Source organism: Geotrypetes seraphini, chromosome 9, assembly GCF_902459505.1.
Source record: "Geotrypetes seraphini chromosome 9, aGeoSer1.1, whole genome shotgun sequence".
Lineage (NCBI taxonomy): Eukaryota > Metazoa > Chordata > Amphibia > Gymnophiona > Dermophiidae > Geotrypetes > Geotrypetes seraphini.
The window spans coordinates 37,978,967-38,005,559 of NC_047092.1; the positions used below are offsets into that span (position 1 = coordinate 37,978,967).

Below are 26,593 nucleotides of genomic sequence, written 5' to 3' on the forward strand. Positions count from 1 at the left end.
GCTAATGCACTTAGAACCCTTTGCTAAATTCCCTCCTTGATATCTTGTAGGTATTCCTGGCTCACAGAATCAAAATTCAAGATCCAAAACTGTGTTACCCTTAGTAAAAAGGGCTAGGGATGACCAATTCAGCTATTGAAAGTAACCATACATATTTGTACCTGATCATCTCGATTCCTATGCCTGATAAGATGCCTTAGAAAATTTAATCTGGAGCAGTTGCGTACTAAGATGAGATCTATAGTCCCAGTTGCCAAATGAGCTGCAGGTGAGACACCTTTTGGACTCCTGGGACAAGCACAACTCATGTTGGCAGCATTGATGGCCATAAATTTCCCTCTGATTACCTTCCAGTCTGCATTATGTTCTAAAACAGAAAAAAGGACAGATGTTTATTTACAAGGTAATGACTGAAATGCTCATAATATTCTAAAGATTCATGACACAAAATCAGATTCATAAAATAAAGATGCTATTTTCAAAGCAGTATTATCAAACTGACTCACAAGTAAAGGAATAAAACTTTGAAATTTACAAGTACAGTATGCTATACTTTACCTTATGGAAAATAAAGCCAACTCTGTTCCTAAATGAAGAATACTAGCACTTTTTACTACTAAATGAAAAATACAAGTTCGATTCCTAGTTCTGGCTTGAAATAATTATGCATATGAAAACTGAAGGGCTTATGCACCTGGAAGAAGATGCTGGAAGAATAAGTGTTTGTCTTATGACCACAGAGGTGACCATCCAAAGAACAGTGAAAATGTATGTAAAAATTGTATATGAATTTATTAGAGATAAAAACACCAGATACTTAATAAAAAGACTCTACAGATTCTTCCATGGAGAATACTAATCTCTCACTGGTACCTTTATGGTAAAATCATTACTTAGGAAAGAGTCCTGTTTCCAAGATAGCACACTGTCTTCTGCGAATTTCCCCATTCTCTCCTGGGCTATTCCAGTGTTGTGCTTGTATAACCTCTATCTGTACAGCTTTGGGCATCTGCTTTTCATAGTTCAGGATAGTTCTTTCCCAATTAGCTCTCATTGGTAGTATCTGTTGCTGTGAATATGAAATGGTTGGCTGCCTAGTACTAACTCATTCAAAAGAAAACACTGCTATGTCAGCAATGAAAGTCAGATGTCCTTTGAATTTTGCATGGTTCAGTTCCTCTTCTCATAGTTCAAGGAATATGAAGAGACAACCTTAGCCCAGAACATGCCAGATTGCTCAAACTGTTCATGACCTTGGCCCAATGGGACTAATAACCAGACAATTTCATTAATTTTTACTGTAAAAGTAAACAGAAAGCATTGTTGGATGTCACGTTACAGAATGAACTGTGTACAACTATGGGCATGGGTGTTATAATGTTTCTCTCCTATAAGCTGTAGTTCATTGCTGTCTCCCTTCTAGTAGCCAGTCCCAGGTGCTCCATCTATAACTCTGCCCATTGGAATACCCATAGCTGTGACTGATCACCATCTCTTGCCCATGGCTGATCTCTAATTTCCCCTCTGTTCTCCTTCTATAGCTCTGTCCAACTTATATAATGTTGGATGCTACCAGAATAAAGTGTCTCATGGTGTAGCATTCATTACCAAAGGAATGCATCCAAGAAGCAAATCCAGACCTTGGGGCAACTCTTATCTTACTGTTCTGTCTGCTTTGTTCCTCTACTCCTACTTTTCCCATACAAACTTTTATGCTCCTATTCCGTTGCTCTGGGCCAACATGGTATGCCCTCACCTTCAGCTTATGACTCTCTTTAGGTAAGGCATCCTCAAAATTGTTCTATTTTTTATTTACCAATTTCCAGTTCCTCCTGAGGTTGTTATATGTGAAGACCATATTTATACCATGATCTTATTACTGACAACCATTTAGATTTAATTTGCCTCACTGAAACTTAGTTAAGAGGATGGCAATGAGGTTCATCTCTCTCAATGCTTGCCTCTGGATATTTATTTCTTTTTCAAGCAGGACTTCATTGTCTCAGGGTTTTACCTAGGTCTTTCTCATGCTCTGTGAATGTTTAAGGCATTATGGGAACCAAATTACTAACCCACACTAATACCCTTCATATCCCACACTGTAAGACTTATTAATGATGCTTATGACATGTAATGTAGAATGTGTTTCTGTTTAGTGGTGCCACTCTAGAAAATAAAGATTTACGACTACTATCAAATACATTCATAATTATCAGCATTAGAAGAGAGGTTCTGAGCCTCAGCATCAGGTAACACTATAAAAACTGTATGGGAGTCCAAAAAACAATCTGTATTTGTTTATGGCTTGTCAACCAGATTCTTCCAGCAGTAAACTTATAATAAACACTAGTTTGTACCAACTGAAAGAGAGCTCTCATTGGGCAGCCACAAAGAGGCATCCAAAATTCACAAGAATTTACAGGATTCTGCACAGTAGCTAAGGTGGTAATAATCATACACAATTTGAACCTACTGTAGCCAGTTTAAGATACATAGGGGCTGATTCTATCAAAGGCACCTAAATCGGCTGGTGCCTAGAAAAATGGTGCCAACTACGTGATACACTTTGGCGCCATTTACAGAATCACAGCTAGTGAAATGTAAAAACTTGGGTGCCTGAAATGTAGGCCAGGGTTTTAAAGCCTAAGGGGTCCTTTTACAAAGGCACGGTAGCGGTGTAACGCGCATTAAACCGCCTGCTGCGCTAGTACCTAATGCCTCCATTAACGAGGCGTTAGAATTTTAGACTACCGCGGGGGTTAGCGCATGATGAAATATCCGACGCGCTAACCCCTGTAGCGCGCCTTGATAAAAGGAGCCCTAAGTTTTTGGAGAATGTTCTGCCCATAGAAACACCCACTTAGACATTAGGACACCTGGGAGAGGTGTCCTATTCAGAATCGGGCCTACACTAAACCCCGATTCTGTAACCGGCGTCCATGTTACAGACGCTTGTTAGAGAATCGGGTTAGATTAGACACGGCCCGCTACACTTATCGCGGCAAGGGATCTCTCTGCTGCTATAAGTATAGCGGGCCGCGGCCCCCTGTCCGATTGCAGGCAGGAGGGTGCCCAAAACCTCATGCCGAAAGATGCTCCCCCCCGACACTACCGGACCCCCCCCCCCGACATTACCGATCTCCCTCCTACCCCGACACTACCGATCTGGCAGGAGGGTGCCCAAACCCTCCTGCCAGAAGATGCCCCCCCCAACACTACCGATCGCTGGCAGGAGGGTGCCCAAACCCTCCTGCCAGAAGATGCCCCCCCCGACACTACCGATCGCTGGCAGGAGGGTGCCCAAACCCTCCTGCCAGAAGATGCCCCCCCCCCGACAATATCGATCGCTGGCAGGAGGGTGCCCAATCCCTCCTGCCCGAAGACGCACCCTCCCTCCCCCCCGCGCTAACAGCCCCCAAACCTCCCCCCACCAAACTAACCTTTTCTTTTGGCCAGACGGGTCTTGCCTGTCCAGCCGGTAGGCTCGCCTCATCGAAATGATGCAGGCCCGCCCCTTCCCGGCCCATCCCGCCGAAGTCTAAGGCCTGATTGGCCCAGGCTCTAGAAGCCTGGACCAATCAGGCCTTAGGCATAGCGGGTCCGTCCATCCCCACTAAGTCTAAGGCTTGATTGGCCCAGGTGCCTGGGAGCATTTTTTTTAAAAACGTGCATCCCGATTGGCTGATTAGACAGCTGTAGGACGCCTACAGCTGCCTAAAATCGGGATGCACTTTGGAGAATCAGGGCCAAGGTGCTGCTAAGCACCATGCGATAGGTGCCTATATTTTATAGGATTGGCTAGGCGCCTATTGCCCAATTAAAATTTTTTTTTTTTAAACAATTATTGAGGCTATTAAGGGTATTTTGCCAATTAAGTTAGGCACCTAAGAGAAGCCTAACTTTAGGCGCCCTTTATAGAATCAGCCCCATAGTGGCTTAGATGTAAAGCATCTGTTAAAATATTTCATGCTGAGAGTTTGGGTCATGCACAATGTTCCGTTATTATTTTCCCCACCTGCTGGCATTAAAGCATGGTTTTATTTGAAGCTTGTTGAACTCCTTAATTATGTGCATCTGTTTGCCTGTGTTCATTGTACCATCCATTCAAATAATCATAAAGATCTTACTATCAAGAGGTAATGAACAAATAAGTGTGGTCATATGGAGCTTTGAAAAGTTAAATTTTAACAACAGCATATACACAAATTAGGCAGTAAGGCTGAAATTCTATAAAATGATGCCAGTTTTAATTGGTTTAATTGCTAAAATGTGTGTAACATAATGAGGTGGGATATTAATGCATGTGCAAATAAATAGTGTGTTGTGTGTAAAGGCATGAATCATGCTGAAAAAAGCAAATGGTACGGTGACCATATATTTGAGTTGTGAAGTGTAAATCTAAATCTACAATAGGGATACAAACAGAATTGCTAACCAGAATAAAAATTTGTTGTGAGATGAAAGACATATGTAGATTTTCCAGTGATGGCATTCATAGATAAAAATTCCAGTGAATTGATTTTATCCTCACAAAATTAGGCTTTTTTTTCATTTAATCATTAAGCTTGTGATTGTTGTGTTTGGTGTTCCTTGACCATTGTCGTCTCTGTTTGGGAATATTCTAAAGACAAAAGGCCTCTCCATGCCAAATTCGATACCATCTGCTGTTCTAAATTTGTTATATAGTTTTTGTCCAATTAATTTGGCCTATGTTGGGAGAAATAAGTGGATAATAAGCATTCATCTCAAGAGGACTGACCCCATTCATTCACTCCCCTCCCAATCAAAAGCACATGGCCTACGATGGCCTACTAGCAATGTAAGCAGCTAAACTAGATCACCACCTTTCCAACATACTGATAACGACTGATTACAAAATACTCCGAAAGGAAAATAAAACATCTTAACTATCCCTAATCTTGTAAATTTCCCAGCTAAGCCTCAATGATATAATTATTACCCTATCCTGTAATCCTCCTGGAAATGTCCAACTCTCTTTTGTAATCCACTTAGAACTGCAAGATATTGGCAAAATAGAAGTCACTAATGTAATGTAACATTGAAGTATATTTTGGTTGAGGATTTTAGGAATTTTGCACATACATTGTCTCTGGTATGTGGTGGATATGTTTCTCCATGATATTCATAGAGTAGATTGGGAGTGAATTGAATTATAGAAATATTAGATTTTTTTAAATTAAATTATTTTTCCCTGAATGGTTTGAATCTTGAGAATGAATGGCTGTCTTTACTTTGAAGTTTTCAGAAATTTGCCATGGATTAATCAAGCACGGTCATTAATTTTTTTGAAGCCATGAGAACTGATTACTGATTAGTTCATTTGAACAGATCACTTTGATTGGGGTTCATCAGGCTATATAAATAAAGGAAAAACATTTTCTTTCTTTTAAATGTGATTTTAAAAAAGCTGTTTAGGACATTTTGACAGATTACATATCAGGGCTACTGTTTATAAATTTCATGGAATGTTTGATATTATCAGAAGTCGTTTAGTGAAAATGAAAGTTGTTTACTGAAAATGAACTTGATAGCAGATGAAAGGAATAAAGGTAAAATAATAGACAAATGGACTTTGGATCAATTATTACATTCTATGGTGAATATCAGTGGTGAATATATGATCCTTGTGATTTCTTTGTATGAAGGTCCTTCTTTAAGATTTTTTGCCCAATTTCTCTATGTATTTATATTGGTATTAAAATTGTTTTTTCTGGTTCCACTGATTACATTGGTTTGCTCTATTCAAATAAGACACAATTGCACTTATAGTACAGCCATCAATGGACTGAATAGTTCACCTAAATTTATTTTGATTTTTGGAAAGTACAGCATCTTACAGGAAGAAGAGAGAAAAAGCTGCACAGTTATTCTGATTATCAGCTGACAGCAGGTAGGCTGATGCAGAGGGAGATAAAATAACTTGATCAAGATCATTAGTACAGCATCTTTGACGACTAGGTCCCTCAACTAGCACTCCTCGCATCATTCTAGCTTGTACTTCTGTACCATGCCTGTTAATCAAACTAAAAAAGACTAGAGCATTGAAAGGTTTAGATTCTGTCTTATAGCTATTGTATGATAGACAGTGAGCCATGCTGTTGTACATGGGAGATACACAGTATACCCAATGTAGGGTATATAGTATGTGCTTCATTTAGGATTTTATTTATTTGAAAATCTTTTTATTAAACGCAAAACAGTTAAGGTACAATCAAGACAAAACTATTCAAAATATAACAATAGATCCCAACCTTCCTCCCCCATCCCATGCCTCCTCCACCAAATCCCCCCCACTCCCTTATGAGGACTCCAGCAGACAGAATCAGTCCAGGCAAGGCAACAAACAGGAAACAGCACCTCATAAAGTATTCAAAATGTGACTAAGGCCCTTCGGACTCAAAAATCTGCAAAAAAGGTATCCACACTTGAAGGTAAGTTCTGTGTCGTTTGTGAGAGCCAGCAGCTGCCCTTGCTTCCCATCTCATCAGTTCATGCAATTTATTCCTCCACAACCAAATACAAGGAGATTGATCCAAGAGCCAATGGATCATGATACATTTCTCCCAACAATATAACATTTACTAAGGAATTGACATACTCAAGCCGGATACATACTGAACAGAGTAAAGTGGCAAAACAGCATAGCAGGCGCTGAAAGAGAGACCGGAATGTGTAAGATGGATCCCAAAAATACAGCCATCTGACGCCAAAACCCTTGAATCAGAGAACATGCCGAGCTCATCCCATTAATCCAGACTCTAGCAGCTGTGTCACTATAAAGAGCTCGAATTGCGTTATAAAAAAAGGGCCCCATCCCATACACTCGAAGGACTGCAAACAAAAATCTCCACTGTACACAATCAAAGGCCTTGGCTGCATTAAAACTGATAAGCAGATAGGGAGTCCCATCAATCTTCGCCTTCTCCAATGCTAACAGTATCCTGCGAATATTCTTGGACACCGGTTGGGCTCTCACAAAGCCCACCTGCTGCTCCAAAACCAAAGATGGAAGAACCCGCGCCAATCTATTGGCTAAAACCTTCGCCAGGAGTTTAGCCTCAAAATTCAACAACGAAATAGATCGGTAGGACTCTGATAATGTGGGATCCCTGCCTGGCTTCAGTAACACCATGATCTGCGTAGTGTTGAGATACTGCAGCCAAAAGCCCTTAGCAACCCCCAAGTTGAAAATCTCAGCAAGCAAAGGAGCAATCTCAGTAACCAACACTTTATCGAACTCCGCAAGCAGGCCATCGGGGCCAGGTGCTTTCCCAACAAACTACCCTGAATGGCCCATTTGATCTCCTTCAAAGAGATAGGTAAATCCAAAGAGTCCCGGTCATGATCGGATAAGCAAGGTAAATCCAAGCTATTCAAATACACTTCTCCATCCATTCCGTCAGAGTCCGACGCTATGTAAAGGGTCCCCATAAACTGTCCCATGATATCACATATTTCTGTAGAATGATGATGCAACACCCCCCCGGGCATCTCACAAGGCAGCATGGCCCAACCATTCCATCCGGGGAGTGGCCATCCAAGCTAACAAGCAACCACTTTTATTGGCAAACCTAAACAATTGAAACTTGTAATATGCCAAAGATTTAAGAGCACCCTGGTGTAGAAGTTCATTCAACTCTTGTTGGGCCGTTAACAATTGCCTCTTAAGGGTCATCTCCCCCAAGGACTCAAAGTGCCGGCACAAGGCAGTCAGTCGGCATTCAAATTGTAAGATTACAGCTCGCTGCGCTCGCTTCTGATGCGCTACAAAAGCCATTACATCTCCCCGCAGTACTGCCTTAGCAGCTTCCCAAAAAAAAGAATAGGATCCTCATGATGAATTTGATTGTGGGATTGATATTCCTTCCACCAACCGGGCAAGTACTCCTGAAAGTGAGCATCTTTATAAAGGTAACACGGAAACCGCCAGGATCTCCCGCTGGGCCCCACATCCCCCCAACACCAACAGAGCTGTACCCAAGCATGGTCCGATATTTCGATAGGTCCCATGTCTATCCCCTGAACCTCGGGGAGCAAAGATCTAGAAAGGAGGAGATCAATACGAAAAAGAGTGCCATGTGCTAGGGAACGATGGGAATAATCATGCTCCAAAGGGTGTAGAACATGCCAAACGTCGAACAAATTCAGAGCGTGGGCTAACAAAGCAGGACTGGTAATAGATTTAGATGTTTCTCTGCCCACTCCTGAGGAGTGGTCAAGAGCAGGATCAGAAACCTCATTAAAATCACCACCCACCAGCATAGGCACATCCCCAAATACCAAAATTTGATTACAGAGGTGCTGAAAAAAATGAACACCAGGGCTGTTGGGCGCATACACATTGCAAAGCAGCATAGTTTTATCATCAAGGGCGACTAGAGCCATCACATAACGACCATTGGGGTCTCTAATCACCCAGTAGGTCTCCAGCCACACCCCTTTTCTGATGAGGATCACCACTCCCCTCTTTTTATGGATAGCAGAAGCCTCGTAATGGGACCCCACCCACCAAGTACACAATTTAGCATGTTCCATGGTAGTAAGTCTGGTTTCCTGCAAAAATGCCACATGGGTCTGTGTGCGGTTCAAGAGGCCCAGGATCTTAGAATGTTTAATGGGTGAGTGAATTCCTCCCACATTCCAGGAAGTCAATTTTAGATCCAGAAACATCTAAGGTGGAATCCTTCTACCAGGGTAAAACAAAAAGTGTACAATGATACCATAACCTCCAGGCCTGACCAACCCCCTCAGTCGCTGCTGAGTCTTTTTTTACCTCCGATGTTAGGGAGGCAAATTGCTGGTCCAACGTATCCAATTTGTCCAGGATACGCTGAAGTTTATCTCTCAGGGTGCCCTCGATTGCTGCCTGGACCTCAGCTGTAACCTCCGCCACCCACAGAGAACTTGGGAACTCTGGCGAGAAAGGAGCCACGTGTGCTGCCATCTTAGGTTCCACCTGCCTGCTCTTATCCTGGGTTTTGCGGGTGACCTTCGCCGCCATCCTGTGTCGGGAATCAGCAGACTGTAAACCGCTGGGCACACTGGGCAGAAAGTGCCCTGAATATTGCGATGACAGGAGAGGAAAAAAGCAGATTAGATGCCGATCTGTGGTCAGAGGTCGCGGAGCTGCAGGAGCTAGCTGCCTAAAGCGCATGTTTCTGCTGGAAGTCCTCTGCTTCATTTATGATTTATGCACAGACATGCAACTTTTTAAACTTATATTCCAGATATTAACTGTTTTCATTTACAGATTACAGTTTTCATTGTATTGTGTTTCAGTATTTTAAGCCATTTCTATGAGAATGATATACCCAAATGCTATTTTTGCTTATGCTACACTACAAAGTTCATGTAGCATCTGGACCTTTACTGGATGGATTTAATTCTTTATTTGTTTTAATAAGAAGATCATGTATGAATTTAAAGTTAATGCCCACTGGTATTATTTCATTCATTGAGAAAAATTAGTATTCCAGTAGATTGAAAATGATGATGTAATTCCAGTCACCCACACTGAGCCCTTTTAATATTTACAAGGGACTTAAACTACCACACAAACAGCAGTGACCTAAGGTGGCTAATCATCTCAGGAACAGAAGCACTATGAAATCTTCAGCTTAACAGGCATCAGACAGAATGTCTACGTGAAATGGTTAGTATGTAAAATGTTTAGTATAAAATCTTGTTTCTCCATCATCTGAAGCGTAAAAATAATTGAAAGCATTTGTTATGGTTAGTTTTGTAATTTCCCCTTTTTCTATTTTTGCTCACCTTTTTTGTGCAGAAACAATTAACATCTCGCAATGGAAAAACAAATACAAGATGATTAAGTCTGACAGATGCTGCCTTGTGTAAAAGTATACCCCACAAAGCAATCTGGCATGCTAACAGCAGGTCTACACATCATCATTCTATGGTGCCACCAAATCAGCATTTCTTACAACTTTATATTAAGTGTCTGACAAATATTTGTCAAATACAGTGGAGTGGTTATTCTACATCCTCTGCAGGTGGGAACACAGTGATGTGGAACAGAGTCAATTTAGAGGATGGGAATTTCATAATATATCATCTACCCTTCATATCTCCTGTTGCTGAGCAAGAGTCTATCATTACACAGTCCCCTTTGCTGGCATTCTGAGAATATATAAACATATAAAATTTGTAATCATGGGACAGAACAGTTTTATTACATGTAAAAGCAAGATAAAGTAGACTCAGCTATCCAGTACCCATGGGGATTGGTGGATGCCAGATAACTGTAGTTTCTGGTTGCTTAAGAGTTACAGTAAAAATAACTTTGTCTCCCTTCCCACCTCACCAGCATCTGTTCGTCCCTTCTTTCTGGGTCACTTTCTCTTCCCCCTTCTCCTCCCACTCCCTCTTACCCTCCCTTTCATGAAGCAGTAGAGCCGGTCCTGACAACCGTCCTCCCTCCGTTCCTGAAGCAGCATAGCCAGTCCTGACAACCCTCCCCTTGAAGCAGTAGTGGCAGCCAGTGAGCACAGGAAGCACTGGTAAACAGGCAGCTTCTGGCCAGCCCCGGCAGGGCCTTTCCTTTGCTGCTGATGTCTCTGGGGTTGGAGGGAGAGAGGGGTATTGTTGGGTTAGGAGCATGACTTTGGACGTCGTCTGAGGTGTGTGGGAGACAATTTTTTTCTGATTGATTGAGAGTGTTGGTTAACTGAGAGTCTATTGTACTTGGAAAGGTGATTTAACTATTATAAAAGCCTTATATAGCTGCACATCCATTGTTGATTTATCATTATAAAAAAAAGCTAACTTGGCATACTGTTAGGGCCTGATTTTCAAAAACACGATGTAAGTTAGGTGGTACTAGGTGCCTTATTACTGCCTAAATGGCGTGTCTCATTTAAAACCAATTAAAAAGTAATTTTAAAAAATGTAGGCGTCTAAAAAGAACATCGTCCAAGTCATGTCTATAGAGGCACCTACTGGTGCCTACATCAAAAGTAGGCATGGTTTATGCCAGAAATGGACATAGGCACCTCTGTAGACGCGATTCTCATCAAAGGAGGTGCCATAAATGTAGGCTTCAAAACCCCGGCCTACATTTCTGACATCTACTTTTGACATGGCTGCAATTCTGCAAATGGCATAATTGACACACAAACGGTGCCACTTTTGTAGGCAGCTGCTGGTAATGGCACTATTTGCAGAATCCAGCCCTTAGTATCTTTTGAAGCACAGTGTTATTTGGCTCAGTAGCAAATTGTATACATGCTTATGTTTTCATAATGAAGATTTTGACAACACTTGATGAAGGCTTATGCCAAAACTTGACCAAGTCTGGTCAAGCTGCAAATGAAGCTTTAATGTTTGCACCTTTGGTTACCTTTATTGTTTTTATACCCTTGTTGGTTCTGCAGAGGTTTTATTCATGTTTCTTTGCCTTTTATCAGATAAAACACTGAAGATTTCAATAATTTCATATAATTTACATCCTTTGATCAAGATTTTAAAAAAATGTATCCAGAATTTTCTTCTGGTCAATAATTCAACTATTGTACCAAGTTAAATTGGTCATGCTAATGCACATGAATAAGATTTATTGATTTTATATGTTTTCTAACCTACCTATATTTATACTCAAAAGTGGCATTTAGATTGAAAATGTTTAATGTTAATTATTTGCATTATTATAATGTGTTTTAAAACTGGTCAAGAAATAGCATAGCCACAATCTTTGTAAAATGAATGCAGCCAGGGGTAGGGAGTATTAGTGCGTAAATCTCTCCTGATCATGATTTGTGGAGTTATAATGGTTGATAGCAGTTCCTAGCCTTAGGGCTGCCAAACGCTGATCAGCAGTTAATGCATGGTAAACAAAATTCAAAAGACAGTTGGAAAGCCAGCCTTTTGGGTTCCAGCAACTTCTAGAAAACATTCAAAGAAACAAATGAGTGACAACAGAGGGGCTTTTAAGCTCATGCTTTGAATGGGAGAATTGTCTTTGGGCAGATCTCCCTCGACAGATCACAATCCAGCCAAAACAGTGGATCTTTTTGTTAGGAGATTTTTCCTTTTAAAATGAGTCAAGATAAAGAATGTACACAGTGCCTGTTTTTGTTGGAACTGTATTGTTCAAACTGTATTGTTCAAACTGTATTGTGCCTCTTGTTCCCATTGGAAGAAGAAGTAAGAGTTAGAGCTTGTTTTTTCTCATAACTACTGGAGTGGTCTGCTTCATTTCAAAGAGAGAGGGAGACTGTGTGGAGAGTGCTTGTGATGGCCTGCCAGCTTGACACTGGTCCCGGCTTACTGGTCCCCCTTACCAGCAGCCAGGTAGAAAAAGGGCTTAAATGAATATTGCATCTTTCATTTTTAGAGGGGCACTACTAGATCTGGCAAACATTATATCATGATTATGCTAATACCACCATTAAAATAGTAACGGCAACCGAGGCACTGCTCACAGGCAAAATAATTTTTTTCATGGAGGAAAAGCTTTTTCCTCTGTTAAAAAATTATTTTGCCTGTCAGCAGTGCAGCAATTAACGTTATTTTAGTGGAGTTGTTAGCAGAATAGTGATAGTTTGTTCCTCCCACTCCTTGTTTTTTGGCATTAACCATCTAGTTACCTCATGTATTATATTTAGCCTTCCTTTTACTTTGAACCTTTTTAATACAATGTGACTTCCTTTCTATAGAAAATGTTGAAGACTTTGGATCCTATGTGCTAATCCTTGAAAGGCTAACATTTGTTTGTAACTGTGGTACAGTGAGATAACCTAAAAAAGTGGCTCAGCAATAGCTCAAATGGAACTTGCTTAGCTTAGGGGTTAATATATTGCTTCAGTCTTTATGGGTTAGTGGTTATAGTTTCTTGATCCAATTATGTCCCCTTTCCCCAAAGTTAAATACAGGTAAAAATTACCAGTCTCTTCTAAATTATAATGATGCTGCCTCCTTTTCTCTTCCACTTCTTGTGTACTCTGCTTGCAAATGTTGCATCTGGAAGAAAAAAAAATCTTGATTATTTTGAGCTATTTCACTGAAGCCATAGTTATGTTATGCTAAAGAAAACCAAACATGAAACCTAGGGGCCTTTTTAGTAAAGCTTAGCATGCTCTACATACTAAGAAGCCCATAATGGGCTTTGCAGCATTTAGTTTGTGCTAATTCCATTAGTGCACGCTACGCTTTAGTAAAATGGCCTCTAATAGCACCATTTAAGTAATATAAATCCCTCAACATTTGATTTGCTCCTATGGTGTTGGAAATATTACTTTCAGGAATTGCTTTTAAGGTTGCCCAAAGGATTAACATGGGCATTCCATTCTGAACCACTTAGTGCTTACAAATGGGGAAAGTGTTTCTGATGTTACAGTGGGTGATCTGGCATCCAGTGATTACTGCATGGTATGGTTTAATATTAAGACGGGTATAGAGAGGGCTCATTCAAAAGCAAAGGTTCTAGGCTTTAAATAAAAACCAAACTGTGTTCATATAGGGAATTATGTCAAAGAATTGTTGTCTGGAGGGAACATTTGGAAGGAGTAAAAATGCAGTGGGCAAAACTGAAAGGAGTTATTGTAAGGACGACAAATCTTTTTGTGAGGCAAGTAAGTAAAAGAGGGGAAACAAGGTTGCTTTGGTTCTCAAAAGTAGTAGCTGAGAAGGTAAGGAATAAGAGGTTAACTTTCATAAACAACAAAAGATCACAGAAAGAGAAAGCAGGCAAAAAATATCTGGAAAAGGCTGGTCGAGTAGTCAGGAAAGCAAAGATACAAATGGAAGAAAAAATAGCTGACATGGTAAAACAGAGAGACGACATTTTTTAGATATATCAGTGATAGGAAGAAGTGCAAAAGTGGCATTGTGAGACTCAAAAGTGAAGGGGAGGAATATGTAAAAGCTGATAAAGAAAAGGCTGAATTGCTTAACAAATATGTCTGTTCTGTGTTCACGGCTGAAGATTCGAGAGCGGGCCCACAGAAGACAAATGTGAATAGGGATGGTGGCGTGGTAGACCCTGATTGATTTTCAGAGGGTTGTGTTCATGAGGAGCTAGCTAAATTAAAAGTAGAGAAAGCAATGGGACTGGACGGTGTACATCCAAGGGTGTTGAAGGAACTTAGGGAAGTTCTGGTGGCTCCGCTGACTGACCTTTTCAATGCTTCTCTAGAGTCGAGCTTGAATGCAAAGATATGAGAAAAGCATTAGCGAAGGAAGAGATTTCTCTGCATGAATAAGTAACGCTTTTCTGATATCTTTCTTCACTCAGAGGGTGGTGGACACCTGGAATGCGCTTCCAGAGGAGGTGGTAGAGCAGAGTACGACTTTGGGTTTCAAAAAGGAACTGGATGAGTTCCTGAAGGAAAAGGGGATCCAGGGGTACAATTAAAGGGTTACTATACAGTACAAAATGCTTTAGAGTAATAGATCACTACAGGTCATTGACCTGGGGGGCCGCCGCGGGAGCGGACTGCTGGGCATGATGGATCTATGGTTTGACTCGGCAGAGGCAATGCTTATGTGCATTCAATCTCTAGGTTTTTTGGGGTAGCTTTTACAAAAGTAATTATTAATTGCATGTTTACACAACAGCACTTGGCCCTGAAGAAGTGGATATTTTCACAAAACGATCGTAGGCCATATGTAGCTGCAGTTTTTGTAACACTTACCAGAACATTGCATAGACAGGAAAGTTTTTTATGCCTATGATGTCAGCTGAGTAGAGCCTGAACATAATAGGCTCACCAGTACTGAGGCTTTTTCTTTCCTGTTCTTAGAACGCTACAGTGACTGTGCTTTAACTAGTGTAGTTATTTTGCATTTTTGCTGTATGTATGTTCCAGAATAACTCCGAAACGTATGGACAGATTTCAACCAAACTTGGTATACATATCAATTATTATTTGGGAACAAACACTGTGGGTGGGAAGGAGGTGACACGTAAAGAATCATCAAAAATGACAGATATTGCTTTGACCAATTGTGTGATGTTTGGGGAATGATGTCACACTGTGCTGTGCTTTCATTGCTGCAACAATACCTCCAAGGAAACATAATGTAATTGACCAAGTTTTCAAAGCTACATCTAGAGCTTCAGAGACAGTCCTGAATTATAAAGCCTGACTACAGGATATGCAAAAGAGAGCTGCTACATCTAGAGCTTCAGAGACAGTCCAACAGTGTGAGGCCTGACTATAGGATATGAAAGGTAAGTGTCTAATGCATAGTTTTTGGGCTCGCTGAGACATAGAGAGGGTCATTCTTGCTGCTGAAATTGGGATATCTGGGATTGGAATATCCGGGCAACGCCAGATGATCATCTAGTACCATATAAACTTACCCTGATCGACATGTACTCTTGTCTCTTGGTGATCCCAGTGTCTGGTTTGCTTGCTGAAATGAAACAGTTCCCTCATAGTAGTGATGAGAAAGGAAGGTCTTGAAACCTTTGAAAGAAGGATGAAAAAATTTTGTTATCGCTTATTTATTTTGATACCTAGTTATCTTCATTCACAGTTAGTACCCGCTGTAGCCCTTTTGGATGAAGAATATAAAATGAATTCTTTATTTACTTCATGGCACATTTTTAGTGGCTGTGGGTGATCTTCTCTTTGGCTATTTGTAAATAGTACTAAACAAATTTGTTCACTCTTCTCTACTGCAACTATAATATCACTAACAATTTATTAAGGGTAATGGGTCTTGATATACTGCTTTTTCTGTGTGGTTAAAATCAAAGCAGTTTATGATAATGCAGCTGTCAAATTGTATACATTATAAAAGTTTGAAATGTCAATAAATATTTACAAAAAAAAAAAAATTATCCATTCCATTCTGATTTTTATTTCATTCTTACAGATGACAAAAGTTAAAACTTTGAAAACTTCCCCAAGTAAAAATTATACCCCCTTTTTTTCTTTTTTTTTACTAAGCCGTGGTCAGAGAGCTAAATGCTCCAACGCTCATAGAATTCCTAGACACAAACTAAATAAACCTCCTATGATCTTCCGAGCCAACTCTTAGCCTAGTTGGAAGGCCACAGGTGACACTTAGGGCAGTGCTCTTCAAACTTTTTACACCTATGGACCGGCGGAAATAAAATAATTATACCGTGGACTGGCACCGGTCTGTGGACCAGCGGTTGAAGAACACTGGTATATAGCATAACTCTTGTCATAGTCCTGCTTTGTAGACTTAAATTTGAAAGTAATTATGGAGTTTATTACAACAAAACCAACCAAATCTCCTATTCTACAAAATCGCTTTAAATCTCCTTTAATCTCCCCCCTCAGACACTGTTCTGCTTACTGGCGTTTGCTTCTATATTGCACATACATAGCTTCTCCACTTTGGTAATGTCTATTGCAGAGGCATCAAACTCAATCACATTAAGGGGCCGAAATCCAAATCACAGGCTAAGTCGTGGGCCAGACCCCACCCAATCTCCACCCCAGACCCGGCCCCTATAATAGTACTAATTGTAGCACCATTTTTTCCATTCATTTTTCATATATACACACACAATATAATCTTATTAAAACTAATGGTTAACCACAAAATTAAACTCAACATTCATTCCTACCAGAACACGGATAACCCCTATGCAATTATGGGACCAAAAACTAAAAGTACTAATATATACAAACAAACCCTATGCTGTACAACCCCAGAGAAAAAGAAATAAATGCATTTCTTCCTGAACAGTGCAAAATAGACAGCAGATGTAAATTCTAAAAATTGACACAATTCAATCACTAAATTCAAAAATAAAATCATTCCCCCTACCTTTGTTGTCTCCCTCTCTCCATGCTGTGCCTCAATTAGGTGCCTTCTGGCCTGCTCCCGCCTGGCTGTTTTATGCCACCCCGGTGTTATCTTCTGGCCGGCTTCCTCTTCCTCATTGCCGCAGTGCACAAAGCCGCGGGCAGCGGCTCCTCGTGCATCCTGCATCTCATCTGGAAGCCTTCCCTCTGATGTTGAGACATCAGAGAGAAGACTTACAGTTCAGGCATAGGACGTGCGTAGGAGCCGCTGCCTGTGGCTTTATGCTCTGCGGCAATGAGGAAGAGGGAGCTGGCCAGAAGATAATGCTGCATCGATCGCACCGTGGACCAGTGGTTGAAGAACACTGTCTCGGGCCTGATGCACGTGCCGGCCTTGTAGACTGGCAGGAAATTTCTGCAGACTGGCACCAGTCCGTGGACCAGTGGTTGAACAACACTGACTTAGGGCACCAGCCGCCTACTGACTCACTGTCTAACGTTTGCCTTATACCACTGTCTATGTAAGAACATAAGAACATAAGAAATGCCTGCACCGGATCAGACCTGGGGTCCATCTAGTCCGGTGATCCGCACACACGGAGGCTCAGCCAGGCATACCCTGGCGAATACCTTAGTCACTCATATCCCTCAATGTGTCCAGCAAGAAGATGTGCGTCCAATTTTCCCTTAAATCCCAGAATGGTGGTTTCTTCCATGATCTCTTCCGGGAGAGAGTTCCAGCCGTTCACCACTCGCTGTGTGAAGCAGAACTTTCTGACATTTATCCTGGCTGTGTCCCCTCTCAGCTTCAGGCCATGACCTCTGATCCGAGTCCGAGTCGCATTTGCCAAAGTGAATAACGCTGTTTCTTGCTCACCTTCCTTTCCCCCTGCTGGTGAGTGAGCTTGCTCCATTTTGTCGATTCCTTTTAGTATTTTAAAAGTCTCTATCAGATCCCCTCTCAGTCTTCTCTTCTCAAGGGTGAATAATCCCAGTTTTCTGAGGCGATCTTTGTAGCTCAAGTTCTCCATCCCTTTTACTAGCTTCGTCGCTCGCCTCTGCACCCTCTCCAGCAGTGTTATATCCTTCTTCAGGTATGGAGACCAGTGTTGGACACAGTATTCCAAGTGTGGTCTGACCATTGCTCTATAAAGCGGCATTATGACCTCTCTTGATCTACTCGTGATTCCCTTCTTTATCATGCCTAACATCCTGTTAGCTTTCTTTGCCGCCGCTGAGCATTGAGCCAACGGCTTCAGGGTCCTGTCTATCAGTACCCCCAGGTCCTTTTCTTGTTCGCTCTTCCCCAATGTTATACCTAACAGTTTATACTCATGCTCCTTGTTTTTCCTGCCCAGGTGCATCACTTTGCATTTTTCTACATTAAAACTCATCTGCCAGTTATCTGCCCATCTCTCAAGTTGTTTCAAATCTCTCTGGAGTTCCTCGCTGTCTTTTTGTGACCTGATTTCCCGGCATAGCTTTGTGTCATCTGCAAACTTGATGATAACACTGGTCGTTTCTTCTTCTACTGTATATGTATTCTTGTAACCTGTTCTGGGCTCCTGGGGAGGAAGGGATATAAAACTAACTAATCTTGGACTATTCATTACATAGTTTACTCATATTTGGTATATTGCTGAATAGGAAAACAAGTTACAATTATATTAAAATAGTGAAAGAATGCTATATATAAGAAAATGAGAGAAAAAACTTAAAGTTTATATACAACATTGAAAACATAAAAATTAAAATTATACATTGTGGGCCAGATGCAATAAGATGCCTAAGGCCCTGCCCCCTTCAGTATCCCGGTGATACAAGAGGGAAGAGTCTAAGGCCCTGATTTTCCCTCCCTCCAGCACTCCGTTACTGCTCACCCATGAGAGCAGACCTTATATACTGAAAGGTTTTGTGAAAATATATGTTTTAAGATTCATTTTAAATTTATTAAAAGTTGTTTGCTGGCACAAGATCATTCCAAAGAAATGGACCAATTACATTAAATACACAATGAAAGATGGTGGCTAACCTTGACATTTGCTTTCAGCAAATAAAGACCTATTGTCTCCATACAGTCTGCCCAATATGGTCAAAAGAGTTGTATCTAGCACTCTTGTATCTAGCCCAACCCGACCATGTGCCCAAGGCCCCGCCCCCAGGAGGGACCTAAGGCTCCCGGGCCTATTCTGATTGGCCCAGGCGCCTTAGGCCCCACCAGTAGGCGGAGCTTTGGGACGGATGGGCCAATCTGGCCTCTTCCGTCGTTGGCTGCCTGCTGGACAGGCGGGTTTGGCTCCCGTCTGTCCGACCAACTACACAAAGGTACGGGGAAGGGGGGTGGGGGTGTCGTGGGGGTCGGCCAGGGGGGTCGCGGGTCGGCTGGGGGGGGCGGTCGGAGGTTCTTGGGGGGGCGGTCGTTGGGAGGGGGGTTTGCGTCGAGGGCAGGAGGACCTGGGATCCCTCCTGCCCGTAATGTAGTGCGGGGTGGGGGTAGGGGGTCGCGTGGCCAGGAGGGTTTGGGCTCCCTCCTGGCCCGAACAACTAGTGGGGGGGGGGGGGGGTCGCCAGGGCCAGGAGGACTTGGGCTCCCTCCTGGCCCGATATTGTCGGGGAGTTGGCGGGGCAAGAGGGCATGGGCTCCCTTTTGCCCCGATCGTGTTGGGGAGTCGGGGGGGCAAGAGGGCTTGAGCTCCCTCTTGCCCCAATCGTGTCGGGGGTGCCGCGGTTGGCTGGGGCAAGAGGGCTTGAGCTCCCTCTTGCCCCGATCGTGTCGGGTGTGCCGCGGTTGGCTGGGGCAAGAGGGCTTGAGCTCCCTCTTGCCCCGATCGTGTCGGGGAGTAGGGGGGCAAGAGGGCTTGAGCTCCCTCTTGCCCCGATCGTGTCGGGGGTGCCGCGGTTGGCTGGGGCAAGAGGGCTTGAGCTCCCTCTTGCCCCAATCGTGTCGGGGGTGCCGCGGTTGGCTGGGGCAAGAGGGCTTGAGCTCCCTCTTGCCCCGATTGTGTCGGGGAGTCGGGACCGCCAAGAGGAAGCAGCAGGACACCGGTAGGAGCTTCTACATGATGGGGGGGGGGGGTCGGGAGCCTGTGGGGGTGCGAGCGGTCCTTCAGGGTGGGGGTGCGGGTGCGTGCGAGCGGTCCTTCGGGATGCGGGTGCGTGCAAGCAGTCCTTCGCGGTGGAGGTGCGAGCGGTCCTGCGGGTGGGGGGGGGGTGAATCGGACGTCGGGGGGGGGGGGCATCAGGCTTTCAGGGTGGGGACAGGACTTCAAGGGGGAGAGGAGAGTCGGGGGCGGGCGAAAGGAGAGTCGGGGTGGCCAGAGGAGAGTCGGGGTGGGCGAAAGGAGAGTCGGGCGGCGACGGGAGAGTCGGGCAGCATGCGCGGTATACGGGTGTGCGCGGTATATAAAAATTTCTGTACATAGATTTGTGTTTTTCGCGCGCTATACCCGTGTGCGCGTTTTACACGGGTGCGCGTTATCTACGTGAAAATACGGTACTTACCCTAACAGGTGTTATCCGGGGACAGCAGGCAGAAATTTTCACATATGGGTGATGTCATCCATGGAACCGAGTACGGACAGTTTGACAAATTAACTGTCACCTTAAGTTGAAAAACTTTGCGACTGCCCGCACCGCACCTGCGTGTCTTCCCACCCGTCACCCTCATGAGCCCCCCAGTTCCATAAGCAAGATAAGAAGCAAACCAAGGGAGGTGGGTGGGTTGTGAGAATATCTGCCTGCTGTCCCTGGATAACACCTGTTACGGTAAGTAACTGTGCTTTTAGCTAGCACAAGCAGGCAGCATATTCCCAAATATGGGACTCCCTAGCTTACTGTAATGGGATGGAGGGAGAGTTGGTCAGATAAGAAAATTAAAATTATAATACTGCTTGGCCGAAGTAACCATTGTGTCTGGAAAGAATTCCAAAGAATAGAGAGAGATGAACGTGTGAACTGAGGACCAAGTAGCTGCTTTGCATATATCAGCAATGTAAATGGAATGTAAAAAATTGCAGCCATCCCAAGCATAGCAAAAATAAATGCAGGCCGCAAGTCATGTGGAACTAGATTTTTTGGTGGCAGACCGGTTCAACTTGTTAGCATGAAAAGATCTAAGCAATTGAAGCACTGCTCCATAAGACTGAGACCTTTGTAAGTTTACAGTATGAAGAAATGACCGGCAGAATGAGAAATAGATGTCATAAAGAAAAACTGGTGGCAAAATGAAATGATGGAAATGAAAATCCAAGACTACATCTGTAAATATGTGGGGAAACACCCAGTCTTACCTGTGACACAAAGTATGTTATTCAGGTATTCCAACTCCTTCTATGTTGAAATGTGACGAGAGGGAGAGGGAGAGAGAGGAGAGGAGAGAGAGAGGAGAATGAGAAATAGATGTCATAAGGAGAGGAGAGAGAGAGGAGAGGAGAGAGAGAGGAGGGAGGGGGAGAGAGAGAGACTCCCAACAACTAGACATCTCAGAGCTCACAACATAGTAGATGCTATAGATAAGTAGCAGAGGTTGATCTTAATATGAAAATTTGAATCTATGAATTTGACACTATAGAAAGTTGCTCTGGAGAAATATACTGGTTAGAGACGGAGAATTCCCTTATGAGTTGTTCCAAACAAGTAGGCAAACAAGTAAAAGCTTTAAACTTAAAGCAGAAGTGTGCTGAGCACAACATGTATCCAGGAAAGAAAATATCTACTGAAGAAGATCTGGTCCTGGGAAGCAATTCCTTGTAAAAATAGTTTTAAGAACATAAGAATTGCCGCTGCTGGTCAGACCAATGGTCCATCCTGCCCAGCAGTCCGCTCATGCAGCGGCCCCAAGGTCAAGACCAGTGTTCCAAATGAGTCCAGTCTCACCAGTTTAGCATGAACTTGTCCAACTTTGTCTTGAAACCCTGGAGGGTGTTTTCCGTTTTCCCCTATAACAGACTCCGGAAGAGCATTCCAGTTTACTACCACTCTCTGGGTGAAGAAGAATTTCCTTACGTTTGTACGGAATCTATCCCCTTTCAACTTTAGAGAGTGTCCTCTTGTTCTCCTTATCTTGGAGAGGGTGAACAGTCTGTCTTTCTCTACTAAGTCTATTCCCTTCAGTATTTTGAATGTTTCAATCATGTCCCCTCGCAGTCTCCTCTTTTCAAGGGAGAAGTGGCCCAGTTTCTCTAATCTCTTGCTGTACGGCAACTCCTCCAGCCCCTTAACCATTTTAGTCGCCCTTCTCTGGACCCTTTCGAGTAGTATCGTGTCCTTCCTCATGTACAGCGACCAGTGTTGGATGCAGTAATCCAGGTGAGGGCGCACCATGGCCCGGTACAGCGGCATGATAACCTTCTTGGATCTGTTCGCGATCCCATTCTTGATCAGTATCAGTAAGCGAATATTCGGTACCATCGTTGCAGAAAGTTGTCACATAGAAAGCTGAAGAAACAGTGGTGTCGTTGAATGGTCTGCATCAAATAACTGGATGCTGTTGAGACCTACGGCACCGGTACTAATGGCTGAACAGGCGGTACCCTCGGTGCAGCAGATTGACTCAGAGTGGATGACTTCAAAAAGCATACCGAAAAGTCAACCTGTGAAGCTGGAATGCAATGGCATCGATGTATGTTCTGTATTCGATGCTAGTAAGACTTTTGACACCTTAAAGTATGCACCAGTACCAAAGGCTCCACAGCCGGTACCATCGGTGCCGCAGTTTGTCCCGGAATGGTCGATCTCAATGCACACCTTGAAGGAGAGACAACCTGAAGCCGGGGAGCAATGGCATCGATATGTGGTCTGCATCGACAGACTCGATGCTGTAGAGACCTGAAGTATGCACCAGTACTATAGGCTCAACGGTCAGTACCATTGGTGCAGCAGGTTGTCTCGGTATGAGTGACCTTGATGAGGATGCACACCGTAAAGGAGAGACAACCTGCGAAGCTAGGGAGTGGTGGCGTCGTTGTTTGTTCTGCATCAAGTGACTCAATGCTATAGAGACCTGTGACACTTGTTGTCAAGTGGTTAGCTTCTTAGCTCCTGCAATGCTGATGTCGATGCTTTCAATGTCAAAGGCTGCGAAGACCTGGCACCATCCTTGTTTGTACTGAAGAACTGTTCTTGGCAGAAAAAAAGGGGCACGGAAGAAAGAAATTATTTTAAAGAAGTAAATTAAAGAGGTGTTACAGAAGAAAGCTACCAACCTTTGAAAAAGGTCAGCAACAAAAAAAATGTAACTACCACTGCACAAGCCGTCGCCACGGACAGAAGAGGTCTTTGACAGAAAAGTTCTCTTACTTTTTTTAGAAAACCCATCAAAAATAAAACCGAATTACCAAACTCGAAAGAAAAAAAAGACTAGAAAATAAAAGACGTGAAGCAGAAAGGCAACAAATGTCTTCACTCTGCGGAAAATGAAGAAATGGGGGGGCTTGTGCAGGAAGGCACTCACGCATGCGTGGTGCAGGCAGTCGTAAATTTTTTCAACTTAAAGTAACAGTTCACTTATCAAACTGCCCATGCTTGGCTCCTTGGATGACGTCACCCATATGTGAGAATATGCTGCCTGCTCCTAGGATGATGATAAATTCTTTTGAGAAGAGCAAAGTGCCCAAGAGCAATAAGGTATAATAGATCTTTTGAACTAAAGTCAGGATTTTATAACAAATTTGTGATGTTACAGGTAGCCAGTATTCTTTTCTAAGTAATGGTATAATGTGATCAAATTTATTGATATTTATATTAAGTTTAACTGCTGTGTTTTGAATCAATAGAAGAAGCTGTAGATTCACTGTATTTTCTAGGCCATAGAAAAAAACATTACAGTAATCCAAACATACATGGAATACTGCACTCATACGCCTTCATTTACAAATACTCAGGATTGTACCTTTATATCTCCTTCTAATTCACTTAGGTTTTGCTTTAATTGGAGACCATGAACTAGTGCTGCTGTATGATGTCTTAGACCAGGGGTGCCCACACGTTTTGGGCTTGCGAGCTACTTTTAAAATGACTAAGTCAAAATGATCTATCAACAATAAAATTTTAAAAACACAAAGAACACTATATGCAGAGAAAATGTTAATTATCATTTATATTCTGGGGTTTTTTCAAAGAGGTCAAGGCAGATGACTTTATGTAATGGTACCTCAGTAACAACTATACAAACTATACAAAAATAGACAAATATACCACCTTCCTTTTCACTAAAAGGGAGGTTTTTACTGCGCTAAAATCCGTGATACCGGTTTTTAGCGCAGGGAGTTGTGCTGAATCTACAGCTTCTTCTATCATCATCGACGCTCATAGGCTCCCTGCGCTAAAAACCGCTGTTGCGGTTTAGTAAAAGGGGGGCCATAGTACAAAATATAGACAGCAGATATAAATTCTCAAAATGGACACGTTTTGATCACTAAATAGAAAATAAAATCATTTTTCCTACCTTTGTTATCTGGTGATTTCATGAGTCTCTGGTTGCACTTTCTTCTTTTGACTGTGCATCCAATATTTCTTCCTTTCTTTCAGCCTCCTGTATGCTTCCTCTCCTCCAGACCTCATTCTCTCCCCCAACTTTTTCTTCCTTTCTCTCTGCCCCCTCCCCTTCTTTCTGTCACCCTGCCCCCTTTCTTTCTGTCTGTTTTTTTCTCTCCATGTCCCCTTTCTTTCTTTGTTTCCCTGTCCCTTTCTTTCTGTCTTTCTCTCTCCATGCCCCCTTTCTTTCTGTCTCCCTGTCCCCTCTTTCTTTCTTTTCCCTTCTTTGTTTTCCTGTCTCCTCTTTCTTTCTTTGTTTCCCTTCTTTCTGTCTTCCTGTCCCCCTTTCTTTCTCTTTCTGTTTCCCTTCTTTCTGTCTTCCTGTCCCCCTTTCTTTCTCTTTCCCTTCTTTCTGTCTCCCTGTCCCCCCCTTTCTTTCTGTTTCCCTTCTTTCCTTCTGTCTCCCTGCCCCCTTTCTTTCTTTCCCTTCTTTCTGTCTCCCTGTCCCCCCTTTCTTTATTTCTGTCTCCCTGCCTGCCTCCTTTCTTTCTTTGTCTTTCTTTCTCCCTGCCCTCACCTAAGCCACCGCCGCCGAGTTGTGAGTTCTCCCTGCTTCCCGAAGCAGAAGCGCTGGGCCAACTAGCCTTCACCCTGACGGTAATTCTGACGTCAGAGAGGAAATTCTGGGGGAGGGGGGGGAAGGCTGGTTGGCCCGGCGCTTCTGTTTATGGTATTGGGAAGCAGGCAGACCATGAGGGCAACGCGAGTCTATGGGTTGGGTTCCGTGATAGACTTGCGTTGCCTTCACAATCTATTGGTCGATCGCGATCGACCTTTTGGCTAACCCTGTCTTAGACTCTGTTCCTTATCCCTAGCCCTAGATGAGCTGGCCAGCAAAAGTCAGGGAATCCAACCAAACTCCTTCACATTGCACTGCAGAATAATGCCACTTGACTCACCAATTCTGCCATGATCAAACTATTTTTTCATCTATTCCCTACTTATACATCAAAGCACCATCCAGAAACATTAAATGTTTATGAAGAATTATATATTGATAACATTTACAGTGAAAAAAACAATGGTTTCCTAAGAGAGGGAATGATAATCCATCCTCAAGCACAGGAATAAAGAAATATGATGGATGGATAATCATCTTCTTTATAAACTGGCTTAGAAGAGGTAAACACTTCATCCTATTTTATATGACATGCAGTTTTCTAAACGAGCTAGTATTTTTGCAAATCTGAGGCTCAAAATATATGCATGCAAACAATACACACAAAAATTTAAGTAAACATTCTAGTACATCAGATGGTATACAATTAAAAGGAACAATAAATCACCTGAAAAATCATATCTAGTTGGACCCATCCATCGATTCTTTTCACTGTCTTTCAATACATCACCATAGAAACCATATCCCAAGAGCGAGGCAGAATATTTCACAAAAGTGTTATTGTGGTGTACAGAACACACATCCATGAATTGCAAGTCACCTTATGAAGGATATAAGGATATAAATATATTGTTAGCAATTAAATTTACTTCAAAAATAACATTTTCGATCTAAAGACAACAGGACAAAGAGAACTATTTAACAGTTTAATATAAAAAACACGAATCAAGAACATAAAAATAGCCTTACTGGGTCAGACTAATGGTCCATCAAGCCCAGTGGCCTGTTCTCACGGTGGCCAATCCAGGTCACCAGTACCTGGCAAAAAAACAAACAGTAGCAATATTCCATGCTACTGATCCAGGGCAAGAAGTGGCTTCCCCCATGTCTTTCTCAATAACAGACTATGGACTTTTCCTCCAGGAAACTGGCCAAACCTTTCTTAAAACCAGCTACACTAGAGGCTCAACTATTCTCTGAGAGAAAAAATATTTCCTCCTATTGGTTTTTAATGTGTTCCCCTGTAATTTCATTGAGTGTCCCCAAGTCTTTGTAATTTTTGATGGAGTGAAAAGTCTTAGGCGTACTTAGGTGCCTCCACCGATGCGATTCACATCATAGAAAGATGACGGCAGAAAAGGGCTATAGCCCATCAAGTCTGCCCACTCTACTGACCCACCCCAATAAGTCTGAATGCTAATGACCCAGTTCCTTAACTCGACTTCGTAGGGATCCCATGTAGATGTCCCATTTATTCTTGAAGTCAAGCACGCTGGTGGCCTCGACCACCTGCACCGGAAGCCTGTTCCAGTGATCCACCACTCTTTCCGTGAAGAAATACTTTCTGGTGTCACTACTAAATTTCCCCCCTCTAAGTTTAAGCGGATGCCCTCTTGTGGCCGAGGGTCCTTTGAGAAAAAGGATGTCATCTTCCACCTCAAACACAGGTACCAGAAAT

At 42.8% G+C, this 26,593-nt stretch overlaps 1 protein-coding gene across 2 annotated transcripts in view; it reads right to left on the minus strand.

Annotated features, from left to right (window-relative positions):
* Positions 1-26,593, minus strand: part of CERK (ceramide kinase) — a 104,977-nt gene that overhangs the window by 13,563 nt on the left and 64,821 nt on the right. For both annotated transcript variants that reach the window (XM_033959121.1, XM_033959122.1), the window contains 4 exons: positions 25,583-25,735; positions 15,341-15,446; positions 12,920-12,996; positions 162-367 (listed from right to left, as the gene is read on the minus strand). In XM_033959121.1, coding sequence (XP_033815012.1) covers positions 162-367; positions 12,920-12,996; positions 15,341-15,446; positions 25,583-25,735 — 542 coding nt within the window. The remainder of the gene's footprint in view (positions 1-161; positions 368-12,919; positions 12,997-15,340; positions 15,447-25,582; positions 25,736-26,593) is intronic.